General features: G+C 37.8%; 1 protein-coding gene across 10 annotated transcripts in view; it reads left to right on the forward strand.

Annotated features, from left to right (window-relative positions):
• Ih (hyperpolarization activated cyclic nucleotide gated potassium channel Ih) overlaps positions 1-22,872 on the forward strand; it is a 109,611-nt gene that overhangs the window by 16,731 nt on the left and 70,008 nt on the right. For 9 of the 10 annotated variants that reach the window (XM_070298277.1, XM_070298279.1, XM_070298282.1 and 6 more), the window contains exon 2: positions 2,737-2,820. In XM_070298277.1, the coding sequence (XP_070154378.1) occupies positions 2,737-2,820 (84 nt within the window). Of the gene's footprint in view, positions 1-2,736; positions 2,821-7,175; positions 11,126-22,872 lie in introns of those variants that run through there. The other variant, XM_070298281.1, reaches the window with a different exon arrangement.

A 22,872-nucleotide genomic window follows, 5' to 3' on the forward strand; every position in this document is an offset into this window, starting at 1 on the left:
AATGACGTAGCAAACATTAAAAAAGCGCAAATTTATCCTTCCATAAAAAAAATTAATGCGCGCTGAAAGTGTTACAAGTTTTTAAATATTTACACGCCAAGCAAACGTATATGTATATGTATATATATGTATATATATATGTATATCTTAAAGCTATAAAGACTAAAAGAAAAAAAGGGAAAGAGAGAGAGAGAGAGAGAGAGAGAGAACGAGAGCGAGAAAAGTTAAAAAAGTAAAAAATTTCGTCGTAAATATAATATATTCCTAAGCCGTCAAGTACATATACGGTTCGTAACCTCGCAGTATTTGCAGACGACGTTTGTACAAAGTAGTAATGTCGTTCGATAACACCTCTTTTCCGCAGGCTTTCAGTTAAAAGTTAAAAGATAAGAATCTCGGATTCGAGGCCAAGCGAGCGCACACTCCTCGGGGGCATTCTTTGACCATCGGCAAATTTCGAAAGGGCGCTCGACCTCGCGAGACGGGAGAGGATGAGGGGAGAGGGGGATGGTTGTATCAGAAATCGCGATGAAGCAAGAGGGTAGTGGCTGACGGAGGTCAATCTCAATCTCTCTCTCTCTCTCTCTCTCTCTCTCTCTCTCTTTCTCCCCTTTCCTTCGAGCATATACACGCACGAACGGATCCGGATGAATTGGAGCGACACCGCAGCCAACAAAGGACACGAAATATCCCGGATGTATCTCGCGCGTATTGTAAGCGCAGGGTTTTTTCCTCTTCCTCCAATATAGCCGCGCCTCTCCTTTACAGGACCGGCTGAAAGGAAATCGGGGAAGTGCTCGATACGTTGCGGAAGGTCAAGCGCCCTCCGCACTAGACAATGACAAGCACTTTGAGTTTCGCGTATAGGCACGTCAAGCACGTGTGTGGGAGAGACGAAAGAGGGGTGAAGGGGGGAGGAGGCGAGCGAAGGCCTCAGGGATGGATATACCGTGTGTGTTGCAAGAGCGGTGCTGTATCACCACGGTGTATCCTGTAGGTCACACCGGCGTTTCGTATCGACCGACCGCGTGTGTATGTTACCTGCCAGCGTTGCCACCGACAGCCGAAATATTGCAGCGATCGAGCCGTGCGGAATCTTGGCCGCGATACCTTTCTCGGTACGAATGCGCGTGGGAGGATCTTTCGTGAATGACGCTAGGGATGTTAAGTAATAGAATTGACTTCTGATACTATTGACTCTGCAATTTTGCGTAATATGGTTTGATCCTCCCTGTAAATGTGAGTCTCGCGTTCCGAGTGCCATTTGTGAAAACTCGTCGGTATATACAACAATTGCGGCAGCCGAGTGGCCTTTAAGAACGAAAGAATTCTGTCGATATTGATTAATTTAAATCACTCAACGCAATTGTTCTTGTTCTAGGGACAAAATGCAGGTTATTGGACAATTCGTGAAAATTTATGGACATTTTAGAGATATTGGCTTCCAATGTCCATTAAATCGCGAATATCTTTAAAATGTATGCTTTTAATCTATATAAATTATCTTATATCATGTTTTTCTATAACATAATATATTCAAACATTTAACACGTAAAATTTTCTGTTTCGAGAATCTTAAAAATCTTATTCGATTGTCTGAGCGTCGCGTCGAAAAATTAAAAATATTTTCGAAAATGCGGTTTTATATGAAAAGCGTACTTAATAAAGAATCGTGATTTCATTTTTGTTACGTAAAGAACCTTCTTTCAAACGTGTATGAATCGTTCGTAACGTCTCATTCTTTCGGATTCAGACAAGAGAGAATAAAATATTTAAAGGACGTTACGTCACTGTGATCCCTTGTACCCGCTCCTCCACTCAAGCGAGAATAACACGGGATTTAATTTCACTACCAATCTATTTTATCTCCAACGTTTGTTTAGAACACACGTGCTCCACTGTGCGCTATTTCACTGAATCGAGGTTGGACTTATGTAATCTAATGCGCTACACCAAATGTCTGGTAATCGACATGCACTTTAGATAAAAATGCATATTATTACGAGGAAACGAAAGAAAGGTTCCGTTTAAAAAGGCTCCTCGATAGAATCGAAACCTTTTCTCAACAAAAATGTCAACACTTTGTATATAAGCAAGATTTTTTATTAACTAAAAATTTTATTGATTAAAAAGCTTGTATTCAACCTCTTTATTTTGATTAGCTTGAATAATTTTAAAAACTAATGTTATAGAATATTAAAAATAAGATATTTACAATATTGCTTTAAATGCAATCATATGAATTCCATTTTTCTTTTCGCATAATCACGTACACAGTTTATTTGATCGCTCGTCGCGCAATAATCCTGAATTCTTTACAAGTAATTTATTCGCCGATAAATTTTTGTATTTGTATATATGTATATATTTCTATCTTTCTTTTACTCTCTCTCCTCTTTCTGCCTTTAACTCTCACGCTCTGGTGTTTCCTGATATGATGCATGAAACCACGTATTTTAAATTCGCATACTTACACACCTCGGTCATACAACATCAAAGTTTCGTTGCCGGCTCGGATATTTATTAGAGCGTACGCTTATTCCGATGTTGCACTCTTGTTTCTGTTCCGGCCATTATTATATATATAGCGCAAGTCATTTATTGTTAAGAGTTGCGACGACAGAGAGCCAAAAACGACAGCAAAACATCATCACGAGTCCCTGCAAAGTACGCAATACGTACAAGAATTGAAATTATAATTCTAATTTTTCTCTTTATTTTTTTTTCCCTACACAGTTGCCACGGAATCGAGAACCGGCATGTCGCGAAGCACGAAAAACGTTCATCGCAGAAGCTCGAGACATCCTGGCCGTTTTCCTTGTAAGTCCATTTTCAATTTTGTGCGATTGTGCGAATCTATATCTATATCTATATCTCCGGGAGTTTTCGCCCCGGAAATATACGTAAAAACGAATGTGCTATTCTGTACTAGCTTCGTTTCGCTGGTTAGAACAATCATATGTAACTTGCTTTATCGATATCTCGTCGTTTATTTTGTCGATTGCGTAAGAATGTGGATCGTATATTCGATTTTTCTCTAATTTCTCTTTTCCACGGTTTCGCTTAAATCACATTAATTCGGATAATTGAAATCATTGGTCTGTAATGAAATAATAATAGATTTTCAATGATGAAATTGATGGCTATTACAAAATTGTGAAAGAATATTCACATTTGATATCATTATAAAAACATTAAAATAATTATTAATTAAAAATTTTGATTTATATTATATTTGTCCAAAAGTCTTAATTAATTTGTTCGGTTAATTTATCAAAAGTATCGTAAATAGAGATATGTAAAATTCTTTTCTTTGTAACATTACCATTACAACATTACCTAGTTAGGTTCTTGTATTTTAAAGACCTCGTACCTATTTAAATAATAGTAACTAGGTATTTAAATTATATTTAAATTCTTAAGATGCAGTTCAATCAGTTTAAAATTAAAAGCTCGGCTGTTAAATCATAATGCAATAAACTTTTAACAATAAACTTTTTAACAAGAGATAGACTACTTCAAATTTTTAATGACGATTTTGAGGACAATAGCAGATTTTCTTTCGCGTATATGAGAATCGTTGAGGCATTCATCCGCGTAGAGTTGACATCAATGTTACAATAAGAACCTCATTATTTTAATAGATAAAAAGCAAGGGACACTTAGGAATTGATCCGAGCTGACAAAGCTACCGTAACTTATGACTTGATATCCTCCTTACACAACTTTGCGTTGGCGCCATTTTTACGATCAATAATCTCCCGCCTTTCGGTACGACTAGATGGCACGTTCTACCCGGGCATGATCTTGTTCTAAAACTTGCTACACGTACCGTGTGATAGCGCCACATCGAGCTTTCTAACTTTAGGAGAAAGAGAAACGCATTTATTAATTTTTTATTTAACATGTCGCAATTTTTATTGATATTTCACTAATAATTAAAAGATTTATTCGGCCTTAAGGTGCGTTAAATATATAATAGAATACTCATAAAAAAATAAAAAATACACAAAATAAATTAAATGTCATAAGACCGAATGCAACGAAATAATATATAAACTCATACACATTCGTGAAGAACACTTGTGAAAAACGTTACGTAACGCGGTAATTATTTTTCATATTTTTGAAAATAATAATGCTCAAATAGTTTTTAAAGAAAATTAAAATAATAAGAAATAATAAACAAACAAAAAAAAATAAACTTTACTTCACATACATATTGCCTCATGCGACATAATGCGTTTATCTCTACTAAATTACGCAGCATAAATTATTAAACGGCAGTGAAGAAATAAATTTTGAATAAATTCTGCCATTCGGCGAAATAATTTACACCTTAATAATCGATACTTTGCGATTATGTCATTGTAATAAATTCTTGCGTGTCTTGCTCAAAGCTGATACGTATATATTGCACAAAGCGATGGATATTCATTCGCAAAACGCGTGATGTAATTGTGAGAAATGGTCTTAATACAGACTGTGCAAATTTCTAAAAAATTAAAAACGATGTATTGTATTTCACATGCATATCAAAACAATCAAGATATGAAATATGAAAGAATTAATAATTACCATATAGTATTAGAAGCATATTTATGTTTATTAATTCAACAAAATAATTATTATTACCATTAACATCGAATTAACATAAGAAAGTAATTTAATTTTTGTCGTGATGTTTTCTCAAGATTTTTCCCTGTGTGAAAAAAATTAAGTTATACTTATTAATATAATTTGCAAAAATTTTTGATAATGTAAAACAAAATTGCTAAGTATGCGTATTTATGGGAGACATCTCTTCGCCATTAATTTGAACAACAAACTATTTATTTCACGCGAATAATTAAAAAACGCGAATAATGGATATTGCGTTTTTGCATTGCAACAAAAATGTAACGAAAGATGATCAGGGATAAGAAAATATGAAAAGCGGTCAAAGCGGCCGTCGCGTATGGACCACGCGGTCGCGTGGGAGGTTGCGTTACGACGATTCGCGTAATTGTTTTATTTCAGCGTCGAGTTCAACTCGAACACTCCATTTTCACAAATGTCGCAGTTTCTTTTGGCGGTTCTTTAATTTCATGTTTTACACGTCGCTGCATATGCATGAGCAATTAACGATGGACGATTGCGATACGCGATTAAATTATGTTTTGTTCGAGGTACCGCCCCCCCCCACCCCCCTCTCTCTCTCTCTCTCTCTCTGTTTCTTCCCCTTCCCCATCTTTTCCCATCATCATGTTTAATTACACGTGTTTTTTAAACACGACCGATAACGTCCATCAGTTGTGTTGGCGCGAATAAGAAGTAAGTCAAGGATCAAGCCGGATGAATTTCGGTAGTCCTCGAGTTATCATGGGCGCGCCCGACCTTAACACTGATTGATCGATATCCCGAAATAGCCGCCGGGAGGATCTGATAACGTAGCCCTATATACAGGGTATCTCGGGAGAATCTTTGATCAGTTTGGAATAAATTTTTGACGTGAACATCGAGACGCCGATAATCCCGAACGTCGTGCGATTGAAGACGAAAAGCTTTCCATGAACTTTATTCTTGAGATGTAACAGTTAAACTTTCTTTTTCATTTAAGTATATTGAACTTTACTTTGTCCGAATTTTACTACGAGATCAATTAGGTAGATATCTAATGGCAGTGTGAAAAAGTTGCAACAAATAATGTTCTTGCTGAAAAAAAATATACTTAAGAATAAGATTTGTCAGAGAATCCACCGTCTTGAAGTTCCTGAAATCTAATTTTAAATATACGCTGAGAATTTCGCGCAGAAATTCCAGGAATGTTCACCGCGCAAATGTATATCCGATTTGTCTGTTATTTTACGTTTTACACAAAGATCCGTACAAAAATCAACTTTCCAACATTTTTTTACGCATTGATGTAACAAAATTCTGGTTTCTATTATCTTAACACGAATACTGCGCGTTGAAAAACTCTAGTTTATTGACGATCATCCATCAATCGTCAGGCACGATGAATATTTCGCGTTGCTCCTCGGTTTCATTTCGGTTTTTAGGCGAAATTCGAATACTGACGTCATCAGATATTTATTCGGCCAAATTTACTCGTAGCAAACACAATTCACAATCGTCGAATCAAAACGCATTTAAGAGAACGCATTGCGATCTATTCAGAATAGACGCGAAACACTTTCGAAACATTTATGATACTTTTTCGAATAGGAGATAATACTAATCGTGTAAGATAACTCGGATAATTTAGACTCGGCTTAAATTTTTAAGCAACATGCAATTTGCTATTTTTACGGGATGAGAAAATCGGTTGCGGGTGTTCTCCGGTGACGATGGTATCGCGACGCGCCGACGCGTCCCGCCGACAAGATGTCTGGCAAACTTACGCCGGAGTTGGAGAAATATCGTACCGATGAAAATTCACGTGTGTGATTTTCCGACATGTCTCAGGGGTGTACGAGACGCCCTCATCACCGAGGGCAAAAATGCGCGATAAATTCAGGCAAAGATGTCGGATGCATATAGATGCCTCCCGTAAGAATTAAAAACACCCAACTATAGCAATGTTTCGATGGAAATATTTCTATCAAGATCAAGATATAGATCAATATATTTGAACGATTTGTATAACTTCTTAGCATTCGATTGTTTACGCTTCGCGTGAAACTTGAAGTACATGCTGCATGCAAAGTAGCGATTGCAGTAAGATGACGTTGACATGCGACAATATCGCACAGTGTACAAAACATGGTCATATGTTCAGACGGAGAAACATAAACAAAACAAGAGCATTGCCATGCAATTAAAAGTCAATCAGTCACGTACGAGAAAACGTCTAATAATAATCTGCGTGTCACGTGAGATCGGCTTAAATTCTCGATAACGACGACAACGTTATCGACGCGGACAGCATCCTGTTTCGATCCTCCCACTCAATAAGGATGCGCGTGTCGCGGTTTATTTTCGCGACGGCCATTTTTTTCTTCCTCGTCCGTAAATGGACACAAAGAGCTATATATAATAAAGATCGTAGAAAGAAAGAGAGAGAGAGAGAGAGAGAGAGAGAGAGAGAGAGAGAGAGAGAGAGAGAGAGAGAGAACGTGGAGGTTGGATGCGCGCGACGGGGGAGTCGGTAGTGGCGAACGAGGGTTGAACGGGGACGGAGTTTGCGCGGTGACGCGGCCATTCGATAATGAAGGGAAGCGCGGAGGAGAGCGACGAGCTCTCGACGAGCGTGTGTATACCTTCGTGTGTATACATCAGGGGATTCGTCAAAGGTTAGCGGGAGGAAAACGCGTGTACGGTGGAACAGGGGACGTCCTTCTGATCCAGAGAGGATGGTATCATCTTGGAAAAGACAAGGATTCGGGAGTGATCGATTCGTACAATATAAACGTTTCTCCGAGTTCGGTCTGAAAATCAGTGAGCCTTGTGAGCTAGCGGAAGAACCATAAGAATATCTCGGTAAGCGAGAGACTGTAGAAAGGACTGCGAGAGAGCCTTAGTATCGTCGTCGAGAGGATTGTGAGGATCTCGAGCTTTTATCGTTCACGGAGAGAGTCTCAGAGGTATAAAAGCTAATCGTATCGTCCGTTTTTGAAGCATCCCTAAGCACGAGAACGATAGAGGAACGGCGTTTTAGTCAAGAGTTTTGCGATTGTACGATAATACGAGTACGACGGTAGATAGCGGATGCTAAATGTACCAGGAAACGAGTTTACTCGTATCGTTTGTCAGCAGGGGATCACGATAATTTTACGGACGCTAATATCACTCGTAAGACGAGTATAACACGGTCTACATGTAAATCTACGTAGTTGGACGCTGAACGGGAAGTCGCAAAGGGAGTCAAGGATATGCACGACGCGGACAAGGTAATGCGGATGAACGACAGTGTCCTCTACTGAAGCTGCGCGGTATCTCTCCTGTAACATGAGATGGAGGACTTGTGAGAGGTGCGGCGAGATCGGATTTCGCCGTTCGATCGTTCAGCCCTACGTCGTGCGGTCAAGGGGACACTCGGCGTCGACGTTGGCGTTGGCGATTCCGCCGACGTCGGACGCGTCATCGATTCGAAAGAGGAGGCTGACCGATCGTCGGTACCGACATACTGGCGGCGGCGGCCACCCCGGAACATCGGGGGGTGTAGGGCGTCGCGATCGATTCGCGAGGGAGCACGACCTTCGAGAGTCACGTGCGCCGTACCGACCGAAAGTCGATGATACGAGCAGCAGCCGCCGCCGTGTACGCGAGGGATTCGAGGCTTAAAGAAAATCCACGTCGAGATATTCCGCGAAGCGAAGGAAGCGAAAAGAGGCTCCGTCCTTGATCCGCGCGGCGATGCCCGGGGGTTGCGTCTATTTCCGACCGGCTCTGACTCGCTCCCGCGATTTCTCGAGTCGGTACGAGTCGCGCTAGTGATTGGTACTACCGAACGATGTCGACGCGGCTCGATACCGCCAGTCAATGGACGCTGGCTTTCTAATTTTATCGCGATGTAACATGGCGCGCAGATGGCGATCGCACTGGCGAGGACTCGCGTTTTCCGCTCGATTCGTCGTCGCTCGTGCCGTCCGATCGATACATCGCCCGACGTAGAAAATTCCGCTCCCCGAAACGCGTCGCTCGACGTAATAAGGGCAGTTTATACGTCCGTACATAAGCGCGCGTCGCTAGCGACATATGGCACAACGGGTATATTGTTTGTAGACTACGGCGACACATCGCCCACGCGAACAGAATTCTTTTCGCTCTAGATCGAGCTTCTCGATTTTATGCTAATTGAGCGGGACGGATTGTGCGCGGGCGATATAGAGGATTTCGATCGACTCCCGAGCCAACTTTTCTACGAAAGGGGTATTTTGTATTCGGAGCGAGATCTCGGGCGATATAGAGAGTGGATAGAGACGTGACGTACGCAACCGAGACTTTAATGCACGCAATTACAAAGTATTAGCATTGATCGCTATCGCGAGAACCGCAAGGAGTTGCACGAGATTATTATGTATTTTAATTCGCCAGTTGAAAAACTTTGATTGCCTCACCTTCTACTTATTATATCGCTAGCAAAGAAAGTAATGTCGGAAGGAAGAAAAATTAAAAAGACGAAAGAAATCTGACAGCGAAAAATAGACAGCGATAGTAGTTCATTTCTAGAGTTGTAACAAATATTACAAGATTGTAAATGAATTTAAACGCGCTTTATTCTTGGGAATAAACATCTTGCACGAGAAGATCCGAGTATGATACGATCATTGACGAGCGTATCAAGAAACACGATATCGACGGCCGTTCATTTTTGCAACTCTTTTTAAACGAGAAAAATAAAATGGCGCCAACGATACGAATCTCTCTAAAGAAGACGAATAGCCGATAATCGAAGAGATACAACGAAATACACTTTCGGGATAAGAGAGCAATCCGATATCGGATCGCGAAAGCGAGAGTCTTCCCAGATATCCTGCGCGAAAACACCAACTACTTCGAGATTATCCACGCGCCGTTCGCCAAATCCTTACAAGCCCAACAAGAGTACGAGTCTCTCGTGTTCGATGCGCATGTCCAGTGCCTTGACTACCGGGACGCCTATATCTTCATCGGCGTCGCGAAGCACTCGGGAAAGCGACACACATATCAAAGTTTTGCCGCGTGTTGACGATAAAGTCGCCGCGCGCGCTTCGGCCGAAGATATCGCTGCGAGAAAGATCGGGGGAATCCAGTGTACGAAAATAAGAAAAATCAAAGCTGAAAAGTGCGCGAGAAAAGAAAACTGAAAGATCCATCTTTGCGCGGAGGAAACGAAAGAAATTTACGCGCATGTAACGGCGTATGAGAAGGCTTGAAAATCGTGGCCGCTTTTTTATTATAATATAAAGGAAAAATCGGCTGTGCTGCGCTATATTTAATCACAGAGCTTAACGCACGCGCGAGCGCGCTTCGCGTCGAATTTTTATTATCGCTCGAAATCGGCTGTGCTGTTACTTGATCAGAGCTTAACACACTTAGGGTGTTACCGTTTAGTGTTCGTTCGTAATAGTTGTCGCTCGCTTCGGGACTCCGGTTGAGGGGAGAAAGAAGAAAGAGAGAAGACACATCTCGATATTTTTGCTACGTTTTATGTAATCGCCTGTTTACGGCGACCGTCCGTCGCGAATAGCACCGAATCAATTAATCGGTTCCGCTAAATTGGACTGCAATTAGCGATCCCACCCGTCCTCCCCCGTCCGATCGTCGACTGCCGTCGTGCCGAATCGGCCGAAACATCGACGCCTGCTTGTGGAAATTTATGCGCTCGCTCGCGCAACTTTGTCCCATAAATCGTCGAGCAACGAGAAACTCGCGTTCCTGCGGAACTACATTGCGGGATCGATCGCCCGTACACCGGAGACGAAGAATCTCTCGTCGCCGCGAACGATTGCCTGTTCGTCTTCAGGCTCCGCGGAGGAGAGAGCATCGTCGTGAGAAAACAACTCTAAATCTTGCTCGCGAGATTGGGGAAGCTTGAGCACGAGATCGAGACTGTATTCGTTTCTCGATAGTAATCGTTTCAGCCACTTGCATGCGCAAGTACATAATATTCGTAAGAATGTGTCTAGAACGTGTAAGAAAGTCTTTGCTTACTGGTACGGCAGGAGCTCACAGAAAATAGTACAATTTAAGAGATGGAGGCTCAATGTTCCTCGGCGATATTAACGCAATCATTATTCACGCTCAAAGTTATTTCGTCGATAGTCTGCCGTTGACACGTACACGCCGCTCGCAGATACAATTCGATCATGTCGTTTCGTCATATCCTGCGAAAGTGCATCGAGAAAACGCGCCGTATCATCATTCACGCGCTCAAGAGATGAATCGACGCCGTACGGATGATAGTCGAGATTCTTATTGCGGATCGTCGCGAAAGCGGAATATCGGCGCGCGCGTTTAAGCGATGTCGAAGCTGATTCGACGCTTTTGGATTTCGGCTACGGGTTGATTGTGCCGACGGACTCGAAGAAACCGGAGTCAATCGAGGGCGAATCTTCTGCACAGCCATGACCAAGTACGGCTTCGCCAGGCTAGCTCTATGGCGGCCGAGGCGTTCCGTGACCTCTCAACCGCCGAACAACCAGGAAAACAACCCTCTGATGTATGCCATTATTGTACTCTGTACTCTGCACTCTGATATATATACATATATATATATATATATATATATATATATATATATATATATGTGTGTGTATATACAGGGTGTATCGGAGATTGCGCGCTTTCCTGTTCGATTATATAACGAGATACTTTAGATATGAGATTTGTATGTTTGAGTAAAAATTTAACGAAAAGAAAGTTACAATTATTTAATATATTAAAAATTTATTTTTAATATTATTATTACTTTAATATTTTATTTTATATTATTTTTTAGTGAATTATCCAAGAGAGGTTCGAATAGAGAAAAAAAAAAATTATTCGATTAATCTTAAACATATTTGAATTTAATAGAAGAATAATATAATTCAAAGCGTGCCGAATATATAAAATTTCAAAAGGGAATTATAAAACTGAATATATGTTAATGAAATGTGCGCGCCATGAGAAAGCGCGCGATTTTCGGTGTATCATGTATATGTATTTTTTTTTTATACAAATAAACAATGTTATTTCGCTCTGATATGCTGTGTGCGCTTTGGATGTTGCCGTTGCTGGACTTTGATCTCGAACAACGAGACCAAAAATGTCCACGATAATATGCGCTGCGTTCGTACAATATCCAAGAGCAATATCCACTTTTATATTAGTCGTATTTAATAAATGTATCGATGTGTACACACTGCCACCATATTATAATTCCCTCCCTTATGCTTCACTTGGCTTGCTCACAGATTTATCCACGCCTTTTTTTGTTTTCGTCGTGTATCTTCCTTTAGCACATTTTTATCTCTCCCGCAAACCACAACCAGCGCTTCGTATTTCTGGCTTTATGTGTGCTCGGCGTTGAAAAAAGAGGCGAGCTTGAAAGCTCGTACGAGAAGCGCCGCATTGCCGTGAACGTATAATGTAAAGTACACATTAACTACGCTCATCGTAATATACAAGAATTTCTCCTTTAATTTTTCCGTGTTTTAAAAAACGTGCCTTAATATTTATTAGAGAAAAAACCTACCCTTCCTCGCTACAAAAAAAATAAAAATCGATCATACAACGAAATTATTACGCCCCAATTTTCCCAATGGTTGTTCATGGTCCATTTCACCCCGATGTTAGTTAACTTTAACTCTAATTGAACTTTCCGCTTGTCTTCTCCTATTTTTAAGAAAGAATGAAGAGTCAATGAAACTAATAATAAGATTTAATTGACATCGATGAACTTAGCTTTTACCCGATAATGTCAGAATTCCAACAGTCTTCATAAAATAAGAGAGACCAATGTACAATAATTTATAATTCTAAAATTATATCGAAGTGCTATTATATATTTTTATAGCATACAGAATGGAGGATTCTCATTTCTCCTAAGATAAAGAGACATTCGGTAGATTTATGCTAGAAAATTAATTAGTTTAGTACCATAAATAAATCAGTTCATACGTCATATTTTACGTGACCTCCCGCGTTGACCGCATGTTCTTTTTGAAACAGTAACGTGATAAAATAACACAATAAATCGCGACGAAGTCATTTATCAGATAAATGAACGATGGTATGTGCGATTCGATTGTCAGAAAGTCACATTGATTACATAGCTTGCGGACATTCGTTTTACGTCGAGATAAATATTGCTTGTCGTTACGGTATCTGATTAGTAAATCGTGGCGGCAATTCTGAACATGTGATCAATTTTGTCGCTATTCTTACAATGCCATCTGACAGCGCAAGCGAAGTCAAGCACGAAATATATCGTTACAGGATATTGGAAACGAGTAAATCTGATTGTGAATTGCACCGATAGTTTCTATGCAAAAAGTTATTGATGTCATAAATTCTGTGTAATATAACTCATACATATTAGTAGCTTCGTAAAAAAATAATTCGTAGCATAAATCTCGCGCGATAAAATTATGCAGATTATCGATAATTGTAAAAATGTGGCAAGTAATATTGATGTAAACCAATATAGAGTTGTCAATATATAAATCCAAAATAATCCGCGAGGCCAAATAGCAGAATTCCGAATTCTCGCTCAAATTAAACATTACGGATTCAATACACAATCTCTCATCGGTTGTTCTCCAATCTATGCCACGCCAGCGGGATCGACCGGCGATAAAAATAAAAGATCGATCAAGAAAATTGCGCCATCGAGAGAGAACTCGGTGCAATCCAAGAAATGAGTCGCAGGCAAGATTGCAAGCTCTAATATAGATCAATAAATATTTATGTATACCATACGTCGCACGAGGGAGAGAGAGACAGAGAGAGAAAGAGAAATGATACTATAAACGGTGCTCGCGAAATTATCCAACAAAGTACACGATTAATAGGTGAGCGATTAATACCAGTAGGCGATCTTACGATGGTATTGGTATACCGGTTGGTGCGCAGCTGCGGCGTATCCGAAATAGATATTTCGGAAATACGGATGTTGATCGCCGGAACCAAACAGAGAGACGGCAAAATAAGGAATCGCGATTGAATCGAGCACTTAATTCGATTTGTCTCACGATCATTTCGTCCTCCGAACTGCCCCCAATATATTTTCCCTCGGCGAATCTCGAGCGAGTAAAGGTCGCGGAGCTATCGTTCCCTTTTGTGTAAAATATATTGTACTTGCTCGGAAGTTCGAAGCAGAGCATGCCCGAAGTAATCAACGGCCGATCGATTACCGAGAGTCTCTCTCGTTCTCTCGTTCTCTCTCTCTCTCTCTCTCTCTCTCTCTCTCTCTCTCTCTCTCTCTCTCCGCTTTCTTAATAAACCGACTTCCTTATTCTAAACTACTATATGAAGTTTTAATCGAGTTTTGATCGTGATGTAATAATCATCGAGATTAAAATGTTGATGTGCTATTGGAATGTTGATGCGCGGCGTACATTATGCACAGAGAGCAAAGAAATGCGTTCACGGCCAGATATCGACTTACACAATCGCATTGCATCTCGATTACGAGTTTTTGCTAAGCTCGTGAATTACATCTAGCGACCGTACTTCTTTATTCCAGACTGCTACGTAAAGTTTCGATTGGCGTGACGTAAAATAGTCGAGGTCGAAACATTGAATTCGTTCGCACACGTAAACCTGAGGTGTATCCGAGATGAATTTTTTATTCAAATGAGACAATTACGTAAATTTATTACATTGAAGAAATTCTGATTAAGATTTTATTCTTCCCTAAATATAATTACGTTAAATAATAGAAAAAAAAAACATATTTGATTATATTATTAAAATGTTATAAATTTATGCAAACAATATCGGAAAATATTTATAAAAGATATTTTTACTTTAATAAAAAAAATTTTTTAAAATACTTATTTTATACTTTCTGTAAAAATAATTTTTTTCGTGGAGAAATATACGTATTTATGTTATAATTAATCATTAATAATATTCATCAAAGTACATTTATTCAAGTATAAATGTATTTTAATTATAATGAATATACGCCATGGATACACATTACAAATTAATTATTACAAATTGCAATTAATTTTACTATATAATTTATAAATATTCTTATTCTAAATAATATTAAAATTTGTCATTTTCACTCGTCATTTATACTATTCAAAAAAATAATTATATTCACAATAATTATATTATTACACAAAATTACGTTACATTGACGTAGCATTACGTAGTATAGTGAGATCGAAGTGTCGATTCGCTCATACACACTAAACCGCATTTACATTATTTAATCATGACAGAAGCGAGTGCATTTACGGCTCAACTTGCGTCAGAATAGTCTTAGCACGCTAAAGTGCAGACACAAAATGTTACATATTTATGTATCTCACCGCAGTGTTACATGATAGTTGCGGGAAATAAAAAAAAACATGCTAAAAAATTATGCAAGTCTGCAAAGCGATGGTATCGATATTCGATGAAACGAACATCGATCGTTGCGTGAAGCCAAAAAAAAAAAAAAAGGAAATGTAGTAAAAATTCGTCAAAGTTCGAAGTTTATTCGAGAACTTGAAATATTTCGCGGAATAATATTCAATAATATTAATTTCCAGAGTGAAAACAATAGGCAGAAAGGGAATCCCGGAATTATAATAATGAATCGATTTCGTTCAAAAAAAGAAAAGCCGATTAAAAAAATTTATATTGTACATTCGCATCAAGTTCAATGCGCACAACGGTGATTGCGTAAATCTCCCTTAATGGATAGAGAATACGCGAAAGCGGGATAAACGAAGATATACGGGACACGTTTCAAAATTTCGACTTCTCGTGCGAATTATAGTAACACGTGTGGGCGGCAGCAGTCACGACGACGCCTGCTCCGATCTGTCCGTACTTTTTTGTCAATTCCGTGTGTTACGCGGGTTCGCGATCGTGTCACGCTTTTGCCGGTATTGATCTGCCTTTACTCCGCATTCCACGGTTCTTCTCTCTCTCTCTCTCTCTCTCTTCCCACGCAAGCAATTCTGCACCTACTCGTCGTCCTCGCCCACGATGGATTTTGTGGGCACATAGATGTATCATAAACCCTCCTCCCCATCCACCCGCCTTAACCGTATAATGGCATCATGGTCTAACAATAAACGTCCGTCTAATCCTGCATATGTACTACGGTTTTAGCGCGTAATCGCCCAAATGTTCGCCGTCAACGACATCGGCGTATAAAACGACGTACAAAACAACTCGGTTAACGGATATTTTGCCCCGTATCCTCGCCTATATTTAGCATCGTACTTAATGCTAAATGTAGGAAAAAATTTTTCATCTATTGTAATGTGCTATATAAATAACAGTTTCAGAATTGAAATGAGTACAGAGAAAGAGTAAAGAGAACTTAAATAGGATAGTGTTTGCATTTATAATAAAGCATATAAATAAACCAAACAGATAATTTTTTAAAAGACATATTCGAAAAATATAACTAATCTGCTTGAATCGAATAAGAAAAGATATATTTTCGTGATGCTTGAATCCATGAATAAAGTAATTGCAAGAATCAAACGATCGGACTAAGAATCAAACATTAAACGTGTAACTAGAACATGGAACTTTATCTTTATTTCATTGTTAGACAGAGCAGAAACAAGAGATAAAGAGAACAATTTTTATATTGTATAATATTTTTAAAATCCGATTGTCATACATAGAATCGACAGGAATTGATTTTTGATTCAAGAAGATTATATATTCATAAATTTTATCAATATTAAAATATATCTTTATAAAACCAAGAAGAAAAATGATACATATAACTAGATTTTCCTTAAAAGAAGATCGAGCAAATTTATCAAGAAATCTGTAATCGCAAAAAAAAAACCTAATCGTAATACCTGGACCCTGTGCAATATGCGATGGTAGATATCGCGTTATTTGACATCTTTCTCGCCCGAAGGGAAATCTGACATTTTACGCGAAAGCGTGCTGTATATGTCACGTATGTTTTATCGCACGCGACGCGACCGCTTTGTTGTGTCGAACGCGTTTATTTTAAAAATCAAAGTATCGATATTGGAAAAAGATACGATATTTTTTCGATAGAGGAAAATATTCGTTGCAACACAGAGAGCTATCTTTAGCAATCCTCTAATTTGTTCAACTGAATTTATATAGTTATTATATCTGTCTAATAATTCGCGCGCAAAATGATTTTAAGTTTTCAAGATTCAAGAATAGATTAAGTTCAAGAATAGAACGGACAAATACTATTTTCGAACTATCTGGTATACAAACAATGGCAGAGAACGACATTTCAAAAATGTAACAAGATCACAATTTATTCTTCGCCATTTTCGAAAATATTAAAAATTTCTTCCATACTGATGTAAACCACTTGCATATGATTGAATATTTGTTTAAATGTCGATGCGTGACAAGCGACAGTAATGTGCTATACCTTATATAAATTTAATAAATAAATTTATACACCGCCAAAATAGTACAGGCAGAAAATTGCACATATGCTAGTTACATAACGTTGGTAACGGAATTTTTTTCATTCAACCGGAACTATTGCCGATGTTATAGTGTGCTGAAAAACATAAAAGTCAATTTCAGTCAGTTATAGTTCATATTACTTTATACGGCATCCTGCTGACGGATTCGAATATGTTAGATCGACGTACAGCGGACATCAATCGATAGAAATAGCGAGTTGATATTTCAATATCGTATTCAATTAATTTGATCGTATACTTAAAAATCCGAAAATATTTGTTATTAATTCTAGAAAGATTATTTTTCTCACCAATACATAGAGAAAAGAATCTTTAATGAAGAATATAATTCTATATAATCGTTACATAATCATAACTACATATATGCATGTAGTTATTATAAATTTGAATCAAATGTCTATTCAAAATAAAATCAGTCAATGTAAATAATTTTTGAATATATATAATTTCAAGAGTTATTGAAAAATTCTGTAAAACACACTTCCTTGATGAAAAATCAAATATACATTTCCCTAAATCGTCTATTTTCTTAAAAATTATTTAAACAAAATTAAAAAAATCAAAATTGTTACATAGTAATATGATCAATCAATAAATAGCACAAGTCTAATTTAATTTTTTGCCAGGTAATCGATATCGTTTATCGTTGCGAAAATCCGATTAAACGTCGCCTCATCGACGTCTATCGAAAACTGCATTAGAAGATTACTTACAGCGCATCTTGAGATCGATCCTAAACAGATTCGGCGACATAACGCGGTAATTAGGCGCGGCTTCCGAAATTAACGCGCGATATCACTAGCACGCATCATTACGTCATCACAGAGCACGATGTCATTTGTCATTGTATCGTTAACAGTTATGGCATAAGGGATGCGTGTACGGCCACCACCTAAGTATGCCGGTCATGGCCGCAAAAGCGTGGGCATTTATTCAGGTCTGAACATGTGCGGGCAATATTTAAGTGTGCATAGTCCGCGGAGAAGGAATAGTGGTAGTATCGACAAGTTTAAAGGGAAAAAAGATTCCTTCTTCGTGTGACAACCATAGCCATGGTTTGCGTCAAAGTTTCCAGCGGAGAGCATGATCCGTGAGCGTGAGTTTCGTCGCGTCTAATATACGACCTTACCCTTGAGAGTGCGCGATTAATATCGCGGGTCACGTAAGATTCGAAGCACGAGAGGGTGAAAGTGGTGGCGATTTACGTAATCGACTTAAAATACTGTATTTCATAACTGTACTTTCGTAAACGCACACGCTGTTTCGCTGATTGATGGCGGACGTGTTTTTAGAAAAAGATTATTCTTTTTTTGGAAAACACGTAGGCGAGAGTTAAGATAAATTACACTATACACGCATACACATACATGCGCGCGCGTACACAAAATCAATAAATTTATATAATGTATATTTTTGTATGCTTTTTTTAGGCGGTTCTAAATTTAATAAATATCAAAATTAATAATTATACGCGGAATGTTTAGCGGTCTCGAGTAATAATAATATAAAAATTATAATGCGAGAAGAAATAAATATCACGAATGACGTAGAAAATTGAAATTAAAATATCAATTAATTAATAATTCAAACAGCAATATATTTTGACAAAAGTTTTATACAAAAGAATTCCAAAAATTGTTCAATAAATATTCAGTTACATTCCCGATATTTTCATTTTCTTCAATTTCTCGAAAAGCTTTATCAGTCACATTTTTGTTCATAATTTATTAAGTGTTAAGGAAAAATTAATGAGATACATTTTCGATGCTAAAGAGGAGGGTCTCGGAGACAAATATCATAATACGATGCCAATTGGGCCGGTTTGGAGAAATGGAGGATACATGTCCAACCGAAAACCGCGAATCCGGTAATGTCTAATTGAAAAAGAGAGTTATGAAAAAGGTACGGTTGTATACGATCCACTGACCTAAATCGCACGCCACGTCGCCACCGTCGTCATCGTAGTCGTGCGGGGGGGTATTCAGGTGAATGGGGGGCCGGCACATCCAGATTCGCAGTATCAGGGGGGAGAGAGTAGGAGAGCCTAATCGATAACCTACTAGATTTTATAGGCCTGTGCGCAACGTGTATGAAACGCTATAATTTCACAGAGGGTGACCCCGCCGCAAGCCCGACGATCGGATGCATATGGTATGTGTGTGCAACGGACACATTCGTGGGAGATTCGTGTAACGCGCATCATATATTAATTTCCCGAACTCACCGCCTTTCCATTGTATAACATCGTCGCCCCGTTTAAAAAGTACACTGAGATCTCGATTCCTCGCAAAGATCGATATAAATTTTTCCGGTAGAAGTTATTTTTAAGAATTTTCGCGCGCGTGATTACGTATACAGGGGATGATCATGTATAAGGCACGTTGCATCGTAATCTTCTATCATATCGTCTATACACGTAAGCACACATACAAACTTTATATAATCGCAAACTACATTTACACAGCGTGATAAGATTGCATCGTACTATCATTGTTCTCTAGACAGCGATGTGATTTAATCGCGGGAGAGTTCACAACAATTGATTGACACGATCGATCGCAATACAAATGAATTGTGAAAATATCTAATCCTATATGTAATATATATAAACATCTAATAATTATAAGATTTAATCAATAACATAATTAATACAAAAACTAAAATAATTTAAATAAAATTAAAATAAAACTAAGAGACCCAAACACAACGATATTTTGATGATTTTATCGAATTTAATATTATTTAATTTCTCTTGTCAATTTATAATGGAGCGGCAAATCGCTTTCCAATAATTCTCGTAGTTTCCAATAATTATGAAGGTTTTAATCTAGTTATGAGAACATAGGATCGATCTCGGAGCTCTTATTCAATTTATTCTCGCGTTGATCGTTAAAACGGTATCGATGGTATCGAAACTCGCGGTGTAAAGTATCTCGGATAACAGTTTCCTCATGCATTAATATCTTTTTACGGGACAAGTTCCCGAAGGGTTGCCTGTATATTTTACAGCTGCATTTTCACGGTGAAACCTCGACATTATATTATAATGCCAAGTATTATATCATACCCAAGTATACAACGATCCTGCTTTAATTTCATTTTTACTAATACATCATCATATTATATTAAGTTCACAGACGATCGTTACTAATCATTTTATATACAATATTTCATCGGACAGACTACAGACCATTTAAAAGCAATGTGATAGATTTATAATTAAATTAATTCGATCTTAAACGTTGCTCTAATTATTTCATTAAAAAATGAATTAATATTTTCAAAATCACAAATTCGTCCAACGGTTATAATCTTATTACTCGAGAATGCAATTAATTTTAAACGCAGCGATATTTCTTTTATATCTCCAATGACAATTTTTCTCATAAAAAAAATAATAATAAAATAAACGATAAGATTGCTACAAATTTATTCTTGTTATGAATCTATTCTGGTATACCTTTTATATATGTATAGGGAAAAATAGATTTATACTTTATACAGTTTTCAACTTACATATATGTAATATATATATTGTTGATAGGACGGTAAGGCAGAGAGCTTCTCTGTTATGCAGAGAACTTCTCTGTTATACCACCTGCTAATAGATACCTGAAACGGTTTTGCAGCAATACCTATCTACGGTTGAGACTCGTCGATCGATGATAGGCGCGTGGAGAGAATTTATGCGTTAAGGAAAGATCGACAAAATAAATACGTGCGCGTATTTGCTATTTTTTTTCAGCAGCGATCCTATATACAGCTGTAACGATAATTCATACGATTTGCTAATATAAAAACTTGTACGTCTTACGATATGTTGAGTGTGACGGATTATTATTGGCGCGGTCGTGTCGAGCACATGATGCTGAAATTATTTATATAGGACCGTTTGATCCTGATTAACCGGTAGATAAAACGCATCTTTAAGCAAATTGAGTCCAACCGAATAGGGTTGCATCGAGACCAACCATTTAAATTAATTGTTTTAATTGAACAGAAAGTCGGGACTAAAATATGGAAGTAAAATTTAACATCGGGTCTCGAAAGTTCTTGGAAATCAGAGACATATATCATACAAATATACGTCAAAAGATTTCGCGAAAATATCATTGATTCAACAATTACGATTAATCGATGTGTTTGGAATGACGTGCTGTTTTCTCTGGTTAATACTTCTATATAGAATCTCAAGACTATATAATTTTCTTTTATTACATGATAAATTGAAAATAAACATTTTCCTTTATAAATAAAATTTAATTTATACATATATGACAAGTTTTTTATAATTTATATTATGTTTTTGCAATTAAATCTTAAATTTCTGTTCGAGCCAAGTCTAATTAAAATTAATTCTGAAGAGTCACAGAGACTTCTTAAAAAATATATATTTACACTCTTAAAGTTTAATTTATTAAGCATCTTTAAGATTAAAGACACAAACTTTTAAATGTTAAAAAAAAAAAATCTGTAACTATTAATGCATCAGCTCATTGATAGAATTGTATTTTCTTTACTTTCAAGTGTAATGCCTATCATTCAGAAAATATCCGATCGATATGAGACACCTTGTATGATAATTCCGCCAATAATACCAATGATTATTCGCACGATCTGTTTAAATCCACATAAATTGTTCGTCTCTCGCTCGTTTATTATCACCGTGATCGGAAATATATGAAAGTGGAATACGACGTGATAATAATTTATAATTTGTATTCACAGCGGACGTACTAATTACACAATCCATTCCGCTATTTTACGGTTCAATCACCCATTATAATTATAACGTATCGTTATCCAATACCGCGGAAGCGTTATAGCCGAATCATCGTTATCGATCCGTAAAAGTTGACTATTTCGCTGCGGTTGCAATCTTCGACGACCGCGCACCGTCTGCAAATGCAAGGCGTGCAATATGTAAATAAGAATTTCTGACATTTTCAGAGACGTTTCTTTTGTGCCCGAGCGCGTTTACTCGCAGTGAGAGAGAGAGAGAGAGAATCACTGTGTGCAAGATTTTCAAATGTTTGCGAAGAAACATTTGGTATCGACTAGTCGAATGCCGTTGACATATTTATCTACGCGCAAGGAATTCATTCGCGCGTGAAATCCTATTTCCTTATTTCGCTTGTTCTTTCGTTCGCGTCTCAAGCAACATAGAAGGATATTCGTTCCTTTCGGTAGATAGCAAACAGGCGCAATTTAGCAATGAACCGTTGAATAATGGGCATTCTTTCCTCGGAAGCAGGTGCAATCCTGGCTGTGTCGAATTAACCGAGGTAACATTAAATGAGACGCGTTACAGCATGGGATTAATTACATTTTAATGTTATGTATCTACGAATTTTGTGGCGTCACAGAATCTCCGAGAGAGTATCGACGAGCTGTCAAATCTGTTCCGCGCCGTCACTACGTTATATATTGGTCGAATATTTCGAATTTACTCGCCCTCAATATTTTTCGTAATATATATATATATATATACGTGCATACCCACGCACACGCATGCGCGCATATGAGAAAGCGCATAATAACGCTGTAACGGGTTCAATAATCAATTAGTCATATGCGAATTAGCCCGAGTCCGGGATTTTATTTACGACTTATGCGCATATGTGCATTAAGCAAGATACGAGATACGCCATTTATATGCTCTATTGTTATTTAAAAAAATTGTTAAAAAACGCGATGGTAATATAATTTGGTGCATGAAATGAAAATATAACTGAATATAATGCATTTGTAATGTTGTATACGGTGAGGTCTGCATTGAATCGTAGAGATTCTGAAAAAAATATCGAATGCGCGC

This window comes from Polyergus mexicanus, unplaced genomic scaffold (assembly GCF_030449975.1).
Source record: "Polyergus mexicanus isolate NDT 795.1 unplaced genomic scaffold, iyPolMexi1.0 SCAF_7, whole genome shotgun sequence".
In the NCBI taxonomy this organism is placed as follows: domain Eukaryota; kingdom Metazoa; phylum Arthropoda; class Insecta; order Hymenoptera; family Formicidae; genus Polyergus; species Polyergus mexicanus.